The 10629-nt window shown below is 48.0% G+C and overlaps 1 protein-coding gene across 1 annotated transcript in view; it reads left to right on the top strand.

The window, feature by feature from the left end:
• The window catches only part of Sytl3 (synaptotagmin like 3), a 56399-nt gene that overhangs the window by 18489 nt on the left and 27281 nt on the right, over positions 1 to 10629 (top strand). The window contains exons 4-5 of the mRNA XM_005363503.2: positions 8253 to 8304; positions 9411 to 9480. Of these exons, the coding sequence (XP_005363560.1) occupies positions 8253 to 8304; positions 9411 to 9480 (122 nt within the window). The remainder of the gene's footprint in view (positions 1 to 8252; positions 8305 to 9410; positions 9481 to 10629) is intronic.

Genomic DNA, 10629 nt, shown 5'->3' with positions numbered 1-10629 from the left:
GTACAGTGAGTATATAGACGGTATGCACCCCACACCATGCACACACTGAGTATGTAGACAGTGTGCACCCCACACTCGTGCGTACACTGTGCATGTAGACGGTGCACACCCCACACTCGTGCACACACTGCGTATATAGACCGTGTGCACCCCACACTCGTGTGTACACTGCATATATAGATGGTGCGCACCCCACACTCGTGCACACACTGTGTATATAGACGATGTGCACCCCACACTCATGTGTACCCTGCGTATATAAATGGTGTGCACCCCACACTCATGTGTACCCTGTGTATATAGATGGTGTGCACCCCACACTCATGTGTACACTGCGTATATAGACGGTGTGCACCCCACACTCGTGCGTACACTGTGTATATAGACCGTGTGCACCCCACACCCGTGTGTACACTGCGTATGTATACAGCTTGCACCCCACACTTGTGCGTACACTGCGTATATAGACCGTGTGCATCAAAAAGGTTTAAAAATAAGCAAAAATGAGCTCCAGTTCCTCATTCTGCACACACACAGTATAAAAATTTAGTTATCTCGGCTCACTTTTTTTTTTCTGAGGATATACTACATTTTCTAAAACTTTTAAATTAGTTTTGTGGTTTTTATAAAAAAAAATAATTTATGCCAGACAGTGGTGGCACTCGCTTTTAATCCCAGCACTCAGGAGGCAGAGACAGGCGGATGCGGATCTCTGTGAGTTTGAGGCTAACCTGGTCTACAGAGCTGGTTCTAGGACAGCTAGGGCTGTTACACACAGAAACCCTGTCTCTAAAAACCAAAATAATAATAACAAAATTATTATTATTTATGTGTATGTCCGAATGTATGTATATGTACCACATATAGTGTCTGAAGAAGGGTGTTGAATCCCCTGGAACCGGAGGTGCCTGATGTGGGTGTCGGATCTGCACCCAGGTCCTCTGCAAGAGCAGCCAGTGTCCTCACCCGCTGAGCCATCTCCCCAGCCCCTGATTTTCCAGTGTTGTTGAGGTTTTCTGTCCTCATCGGAATCATTGTGTGTCCAGAGCTTCCCAGCTCTGACGTTGTCTTTAGAGCCTTCCCTGGCTGTCTTGGCATTGTTCCCTCTGCATCTGCTGTCTGCAGTATTTGGTGCGTGCAGGCTTTTCATTGGTTTCTGGGACCCTGGCTTCACGACCAGCTGAAAGTGTTTCAAGTTTGCAGCTCCTGGCTTCCCACACTAATGGTGCAGTTCAGTGAGACCCTGGGGTGTGTTAGGTGGGCCGGTGGGGCTTCACAGGGTCGTGTTAGGCAGGTCGCCAGGGCGTTCTTATGAGCACTGTGGGTTTGAGAGCCACTAGTGAAGTGTCTCTGTTAATCATGATGGACATTTTCCTGAGTCATTGGAATCTGAAACTGGAAGTCACGTTTACTCCTGGCGCCGCCTTTTGGCTCGTTGCTGGAAGTGCATGTTTACTTTGGTGTCAATTGTAGCTTTTCTGCACCATATAAAATGAATCTGCACCATATAAAATGAATCTGCACCATATAAATTGAAGCACAGTCGTGCATGCTTGTAATCCCAGCATTTAGGCATCAGGAGCAGGAGCATCAGAAGGTCAAGGTCATCTTCAGATACAGAGTGAGTTTGATACAAGCCTGGACTACCTGACCCCTTGAGTATTGTGTGTGTGTGTGTGTGTGTGTGTGTGTGTGTGTGTGTGCATGCGCACATGCATGTGTATGTGTGTGTGTGTGTGTAAAATAGATGAAAGGCTGTGTGCTTGTCTGTGGTTCCAGCACTCAGGAGGCTGAGGTTGACTATACAGTGAGATCCTGTCTCAAACACACGCACACACACGCACACGTGCATACACATGTACACATGCGCGCGTGTGCGTGCACACACACACATCAGAAAGCAGCATCAGTACCTTTAATACTAACTCTTCTCAAGTTAAAAGAGGGTAAATGCTATCTGTAAATAATCAGACTTATGTTGTTAATACCTGGAAATAAAATGACTTAGGGTGGCTGCCTTCCACCCTCCCTCAGCTGTCTCTGTAGCCGATTGAATCACAAACCAGGATGAGTTTTGCAGTTGGTCATTACGGAAGTGCAGGGATCTTTATCCCCTTCCATAGAAAGCAGGATTTAATTTTTCAAACAACTTTTAAGAGTCTTGTGCTTCTACCTAGGCAGCTTAGCCAGAACCTGTCTTGTCACAGGATTCTGCAGACAGAATGAGTGCTAGGGCTCATGAATGAAGAGCAGTAGAGGGGCTGGGGAGACATCTCAATGGCAGAGTGCTTGCCCGGGCTCATGAATGAAGAGCAGCAGAGGGGCTGGGGAGACATCTCAATGGCAGAATGCTTGCCACGCATGCACGAGGCACTGGGCTCCATCTCTGTACAGTAGAGGGCTGGGGAGACATCTCAATGGCAGAGTGCTTGCCCCGCATGCACGAGGCACTGGGCTCCATCTCTGTACAGAAAGGACAATGGTTAGTTGGGCTGGGGAGAGATGGTTCAACAACCAAGTCTGATGGCCTGTGTTTGATCTCTAGCTCCTCACAGAGATGATTGACTCCCAAATTTTGTCTCTCATACACACACACACACACACACACACACACACACTAAACAAATAAGAATTTTAAAGAGATAGGTTCCATTGAGTGTGTACAACTCTGCTCAAGACCGTGTGTGTGTCCTCTCCTCTGTTCCGTCAGTGAACACCCACCCACCCCATTTGTCAGACGGGTCAGACAGACTCAGCAAGGCTAGTTCTGTAACACTTACTCACAGTTCCCATGAGTTCACACTCCTACCAATTAGTATCTTCAGTGAAATCACATTTATTTTCCAGAGATAAAATGTCTTATTTCTTTTTTTAAATTTTATTTGCTTTGGTGTTTTGCCTGCACGTGTGAGGGTGTCAGATCTTGGAGTTACAGTTGTAAGCTGCCATGTGGGTTTGGGGAATTGAGTCCAGGTCCTCTAGAAGAGCAGTCAGTGCTCTTAACCACTGAGCCATCTCTCCAGCCCCGTTTCTTATATTAAAGAAAAGATAGGATCCTGTGTTTGATTGCTTTTTTTTCTTGATATTCCCCTTAAGAGGAAAGCCCGCAGACACGACATCACAGACGGATGGTCCTAAGAATTCTGCTCCCAGAAGGCTGGGTGCCTGTCAGGCCCCTGAGCTTTAGACTGCCCCTACCAAGCTGGATAGAGCAGAGATAATCAGATTTCATGATCAATAGGTAAAGTACGACCAGGACCTTTAAACTTTCTGCTTTTACCCAATGTCTGCAGATAGTCTTCCAAAGCAGGTTCTTGATTTTCTTTTCCATTAAAAAGAAAAAATCTGTTTAGTCTGGGCAGTGGTGGCACACGCCTTTAATCCCAGCAGAGGTAGGCTGATCTCTGTGAGTTTGAGGCCAGCTTGGTCAACCAAGCAAGTTCTAGGACAGTCAGGATTATCACACAGAGAAACTCTGTCTTAAAAAAATCAATTTCATTTATTCTTTTGCAGTTTTACAAATGCCTATAATTCTGATCACTCTCCAATACCTTTCCTGCCTCACCCACCTCTTCCCCTTCTTTATGGCTTTTGAGTTGTTGGTCAGGGAGACTCAGTGAGCCTTCAGGTTACTATGAGTCTCTGTCGGTTCCTGTCAACATTATATTCATAACCACCACCCTTTGCATGGGCTACCTTCTCCTGGGTACTTGAGGTAAAAAGATGAGGTTCATGTCCTCAAAGTTCTCACTCTGATGGTAGTTGTGAACATACACCTACTTCCTATGGGGAAGGCACGGGGTCTGTACTGTCACCACTGGGAGAGACCAGCCTCTCAAAGATGCTTGGTTGTTCATTGTTCCAGGTTTATTTCTGTTGCTGTGATAGGACAGTCAAAATCAGTTTAGGTGGGGGAAGGGTTTATCTAGCTCAAAATTTCAGGTCACAGACCATCACTGAGGGGAAGTCAAGGCAGGAGCTCAAGCAGCTGGTCACGTCGTATCCTCGGGCAAGAGCAGAGAGAAATGAATGCATTCTCGCTTGCTTGCATCTTACACCTCGCTGGCTTTCTTCAGGGTTGCACAATCCAGGGCCCTAAATTAGGGAATGGTGCTGCCCAGAATGGGCTGGGTCCTTCCTACATCAATTAATAACCAAGGCAATGCTAAGAGACGGGCTCAGCGGCCAGTCTGGTCTAGTCAATTCCGCAACTGCGATTCTCTACCCAGGTGACTCTGGGCTGTGTGAGGTGAAAGCTAACAGCACACAACAGTCATCATATCGCTGTAAATAAACAGCCTGTGAGACATGAGCAGGAGGGGCAGACTAGGTCCAGTTTCAGTTGAGAGAGGCTCAGGGAGAACACGAAGTGTGTTGTGCAGTGTGTCTGTCTGGGAAGCTTACCTGACCAGGACCAAGTACATGGGACAGAAGAGGCATCAGGGGACCCTAGAAAGGAAGGTGGTGATTACAGATGGTCTCTAGACTGGCTTCTTAGGACACCACAATAAGGCCTTTGTTACTTTCATACTCCAAGTAATGGAGAGTTATTGTTAGTTGTTTCAGAGGCTGAAAACCCAAGAAAGACCAAGGTGACCGTGAGACCACACTTCCCCGAGTTTGTCTAGCCTCTGGTGGTTCCTGGCAGCCTCTGGCATGTCCTTGGCTTTTAGAAGCTTCACCCAGCCCTGCCTCATTGCTACCTAGCCATCTCCATATAGTCTTCCTACCTGGGAAAAGGGGAGAATAGCATGACCAAAGTAAGAACATTTCTCTAATTTAAAACTGGGGTGTGTGTGGTGTGTGTGTGTGTGTGTGTGTGTGTGTGTGTGTGTGTGTGCGCGCGTGTGTGTGCGAGCGTGTGCGAGTGAGCTGCCCTCAGGATCAATCGCATGGTCCTGCAAGGAGCCCAGGCCATAGGAGCTGGTCTTGCTGCAGCTAAGCAGGCTACAGGCCTCTCCAGTCCTGCTGCTCCTGACTCCCCTGAGGTCCAGGGAACGGCCTCTGTACACACTTCCTCAGAAGACTGCAGGAATTGGAAACATGTTAACAACAATAACAGAATGAAGACTTTGTGGTTTTTGAATAAAAGCAATGAGCGAGGGGAATGGGGGTGAACAGGGGATCAATAAAAGCCACACATGGGGCCATGTGCCTCAGTTGCTGTGTGCTCCTGATCAGCCTCATTTGGGGATCTCATGTCACGGAGGTTCTGATCCACAGTGAGGGTGGATCTGAGGTTCTAGGTAGCTCCCCACTTCCACGACACATGGATCTGAAGCAAACTTATGCTAAGCTAAGAATTTTTTAAAAAGTTTTATTTTACTTTATATGTATGGGTGTTTTGTACCGTGTGTGAATATGCACCGCATGCGTTCCTGGTGCCCACGGAGGTCAGAAGAGGAAATCAGATCCTCTGGAACTACAATTACAGAAGGTTTTGTGAACCACCACGTAGGTGTGGAGACCTGAACCTGGGTCTTCCGTGTGCTCTTAGCCACTGAGTCATCTTTCTGGCCCCTAGAATTTTTCAGTTGTTTTAAAAAGTTAATATTTGTGATCATATAAGTGATATTATATTAATTAGAACGTTAGTGTCCATAACGTTTTGTCAGAACACAGCTGCGTACCCTTCAGTAACTGTCAGGGCTGTTTTTCCAAGCAGAAGCCCTCAGTAAGTGCTTTCCATTTGGTCTTGGGCCACAGCCTGCAGGGGGCAGCAGAGAGCCAGACACAGCAGCAAGGCCACACGGGAGCAGATGAAACAGGGAGGGCCAGGCTGGGGGTTAGTAGAGTGCTGTGCAGTAGGGGTCTGGGGTAGGAATGCAAGTGGAAGCAGCCCCAAGACAGGTGGGGTCACAGTAGTTGTGGAGGCAGGGCCAAGTGCAGGCTAGGTAAACCAGAGAGGCAGGAAGAAACGATATGCTATTTGGAGAGGAAAGAGCAAGGGCTGTAGGGCACGGAGGAGCCCAGGCGAGGCAAGAACACCCAGGACACCATGTAGGGCTGTGATTTAGGCCTAGGACGACAGATGATAGCATCAGATTCGAGGGTGTGGGAGAACAGCAGCCCTGGAGGTCGTGCCTCAGGGCTGGGTTCATAGCCATCCAAGGTCAAGCAGGTAACACAGGCTAGGGGAAGTGGGTGTTGGAGCTCATTGTCCTGTGTCTTGGCCGGGGTCTTTCTGGGTATGCATTGTGCCAGTTTCTCGTCTTCCTTTCTCCCCTTTCCTTGCTTTCCTCTGCCTCCCTGTCCACCATCACCGTGTGGTGAAGTTGGCTCTCTCTGTTTCCACGCAGACACTGCCATCAAGGCAGCTCTTGTTCATGGGGGGAAGGGGGGCTCCATATGTTGCCTTCTGGCTTTACAGTTTAGCTGCCTGTCTTTGGGAGAGACCTTTTGTTCTGCCTTGGAGAAGTTCTTCTTGGTGGACCAGCATATGGGGGGCTCCTAAGTTATTTTAGAACACTTCTATGAAGCCCCCAAAATATACACAATCACAGAGGTTCAAAACATTTGGGCTGGGATAGGACTCAGTTGGTAGAGCGCTTGCCTCACGTACGGAAGCCTTGGGTTTGAGCCCTTACCCTACATACAATCAGGGACAGTGGCGTACTCCTGTTAGTCCTGCACCAGGGTTTGAAGTTCAAGATCTCCTCAGACTATCCTGGGCTACACAGACCCTGTCTCAAACAAAAGAAGACAAAAATCCTTTAGGTATAATTTTAAGATTCCGGTCTCTTCTGGAGGCAGCCCAGCTCCACATATGGAGCTGGAGCTCCGTCCTGCTTCGAGGGTTGGAGCTTCACATCAGGGTTAACGCTAGGTGTTGTCTGTCCCTCCTAGAGGAGCCCCTGCCTGCCCGCTGTTCTCAGTACCCCACTCTGTCATTGTGTCCTTAAGTAGCACTGCTATCCAGATTTGTGCAATGAATTAAAATCTTCCAGGCAACACAGAGCTTGCTCTCCCAGAGCCCTGGTGGACCAGGCTGCGTGGAGGTTCTAGAAAGTTCCATGAGCTGCAAACATGCTCCCATACTGTAGTTCCTCCCATCCCCCCTCCTTGCTGGTAGCTAAGAACCACTGTGGTCACAGGAACATGGACAGGCAGAGTTGTATTGGGGGGGGGGGTAATGCTACGCGAGGAAATAAAAAGGGTTACTACGGCAGGTGCAGTCTGCTCTGGGAAATTATTAGTCACTAACTAGAAGTAAGTAGATTACATTTTTTAAAGAGATTAGCTTAAGTCTTCATCACAAGGGGCATTTTGTAGGCAGCGTTTCCTGGGGGAAAGGAACTGGGGGACTTAAAGGATTGTTTCAAATTACCCAGATTTAGAAAATCTAATTCAACATTAGCGTCTCATAGAAGCAGTCCCAGACATGATGGGTTGTGGGGTGTGTAGGAGAGTTAACAAGTCGGTGGTTCTCCAGGGATGGAAGGCTGCACAATAATCCCCACCATCCAGAATTACATTTTTAAATGATTTATTTATTTTTAGTTTATTGTATATTAGTATATTAGTACATTGATGTGCATGTATATCTGTGTGAGTGTGTCAGATCTTGGAGTGACAGACAGTTGTGAGCTGCCATGTGGATGCTGCGAACAGCCAGTTCTCTTAACCACTGGACCATCTTTCCAGCTCCCTAGAATTATGTTTATATGTTCATTATTTTTTATATTTTGTGTATAGGTGTCTTGCCTGTGTGTATTTCTGTGCTCTGCATGTGTGCCCACAGAGGTCAGAAGAGGGCATTGAATCGCCTGGAATTGGAGCTGCAGATGGTTTTGAGCTGCCATGTGGGCGCTGGGAATCAAATCCAGGTCTTCTAGAAGATGAATCAGTGCTCTTAACTGCTGAGCCATTTCTTCAGCCCTATGTTGATTAATGGGGTGTGTGTGTGTGTGTGTGTGTGTGTGTGTGTGTGTGTGTGTGTATTCATGCACACACATGAATGTGCCAGGCATGAGGGTACTGATCAGAGAACAACTTGGAGGAGTAGTCTCTCTTTGCACCCTGTGGATTTTGGGGATGAAGCTCACCTTGTGGGTTTGGTGGCCTTTGCCTGCTGAGCCACTTCACCTGTCTTTTGCAACCCAACTTTGAGCATTTCTGTCACCCCCCAAAAGGATCTCTCTCTTTTTAATACCAAGAAGTGATATTAGAATAATCTTAGTGTTCTGATGCCAGTGTTTGTGCCACCTACAGTGTGTTCTCAGCCCTGACTGCCCTTGGCTTGTCTCCTCCAGGTAAACATGAGACGGCTGGGGCGAAGCTCCTGCAATCTTATCAGAGGCTGAGGTGAGTGCTGGGACAGTGGAGCTCAGAGGACGTCCTGAAAGAGCTCATGAGTCCAGACCTCCAGAGGTCACTGCTTGGGAACACGACTTTTCAAAACATTCAAAAGTTCTTGGAAAAGATTGAGATGAGCTTCCAGATTTATGAGGAACCTTCTAGCAATCCTATTTTTACACAGTGTTTCCCCCTCAGCTTCTCCTGCGATGCTGTAAAAAAATGAAATATCATTTTTGATGGTGCATCTGAGACCTTCTAAACCAAACAGTTGTGTTTATTTCCCTTCCTTTGCATCTTCCCGGGTGCCGGGAATATCCCTAATATATCTGTGGGGGGAAAAATACCTGTTGCCCGTGACCGGTGCTCTGAGAAATGGTGACCTCTTTGCACAGGATTCTGAATCCCTGCAGCCTTGAACCAGCAGGAGTTGCACTGCCTGTCCTGCTGAGGTTAGTGAGCTGCACCGAGAATTCCCACGGGCGCTGACTTTTGTTGGCTCATGATAAAATTTATCTGGTCTCAAAACTTAGAACCTCCCCTTCCTTCCCTATACATGTAGCCTCGTGGTCTGGTCATGGCTATGTAGCCCAGACTGGCCATGAAGTTCTGGCAATCTTCTTACCTCAGCCTGCCCAGCACTGGATTTACAGGCTGTGACCACACCAACTTCTTACTTTAACTTTATTTTTCCAGTCCCCATTGGTTCTTTTAGCTCACGCTTCCAATTTTTCTCAAAGTATGTTTAATTTTTTGTTTGGTTTTCCCCGCTTCGCATTTGGCCCTTCTGCTGGTGTGGTTTGTACTAAGGATACAGAGTCCAGATAGGATTCCACATATGAAGCATGGGTCCAGGAGCAGCTCAGTGTGGGAGTCAGGGTCCCCTAGTGGCTTCAGAATGTGACGAGCTATGAAACCTTTATGTGCCTCTGAGACACCAGCATACAGCACCTGCTCAGAAAAGCAGGGCCAAGCCATGCTGCTGGGCCATTTTCTTTAAAAGGGAATTAGACCCAAACAAAGCTAAGTACTCGAATGGTAAAGTCACACATTTGAATACATGTGAACTAGTAACTCACATAGATCTAAGGCATTATTGTCTTTTTCCTTGGCAGCAAAATCTCTGTGGTCCCTCCGACGCCACCACCGCTCAGCGAGAGCCAGTGTAGCGGCAGCCCTGGCAGGGTAACTTGTCTGTCGGCGGGTCCCTGGGTGGGAAGCAGGGAAGGAAGGCCAGGGGAGGATGCTGGAGAATTGGGCCAGCGGACCTGGCTTACCTAGAGCTGGAGCTGAAAAGTGCTTTCTTTTTCATTCCGTTGCCAGGGACCATCTGCAGTCTCAGCTGGCTCCTTCTGCTTGTGCCCTGAGACATCTTGTCCCGGCTCTTGTCACAGCTTTCATCCCCGCCTCTGTAGTGTGCCTTTAAGTGTGTGTGGGTCTGACATGTGTACACAGCAGGTTGTGTGTGTGTGTGTAAGTGGTGTGCCTGTGGGGATGAATCAGTGTTTGCTGGCTCTAGGGGGGCCAGAACCAGTTCTGTCCAAAGAATTTAGCTGTGGGATCTCAGTTACTTGGTTCTCCACCTGAGAAGTGGAAATAACTCTGTCTCCCAAGCAGGATGTGTCTGTGTGTGCTTGGAAACTGGAGTGCCAGGGAATTGTATGGTTTTGATTACCTGCATTGATCTGCGCATTAGAGGGAGCAGTTATGTCTTACGTGGGATAATATACATGACCATTTGAGAGATGGAAACATGTTCGTTGTTTTCCAAGTTCACAGACACCTTGGGGATTGTGTTCTGAGGACATATTTTTGGGTGAATGGATGAACTCTGGAAGGATGGATAGGTGGATATATGAGTAGCTGGGTAAATGGATAGGTGGGTACGTGGGTAGGTGAATAGGTGGGTAGATGGGTAGATGGATAGGTGGGTAGATGGGTAGGTGAATAGGTGGGTAGATGGGTAGATGGATAGGTGGGTAGATGGGTAGATGGGTAGGTGAATAGGTGGGTAGGTGGGCAGATGAATAGGTGGGTAGATCGATAGTAGGGTAGAAGGGTAGGTGGATAGGTAGGTAGGTGGGTAGGTGGATAGGTGAGTAGGTGGGTAGAAGGGTAGATGGATAGGTGGGTAGGTGGGTAGCTGGATAGGTGGATAGGTGGGTAGAAGGGTAGCTGGATAGGTGGATAGGTGGGTAGAAGGGTAGATGGATAGGTGGGTAGAAGGGTAGGTGGGTAGGTGGGTAGCTGGATAGGTGGATAGGTGAGTAGAAGGGTAGATGGATAGGTGGGTAGGTGGATAGGTGAGTAGGTGGGTAGAAGGGTAGCTGGGTA

Source organism: Microtus ochrogaster, linkage group LG9 (assembly GCF_000317375.1).
Source record: "Microtus ochrogaster isolate Prairie Vole_2 linkage group LG9, MicOch1.0, whole genome shotgun sequence".
Lineage (NCBI taxonomy): Eukaryota > Metazoa > Chordata > Mammalia > Rodentia > Cricetidae > Microtus > Microtus ochrogaster.
Note: the sequence above shows the minus strand (reverse complement) of the source record. Positions and strands in the feature narration are given on the sequence as shown.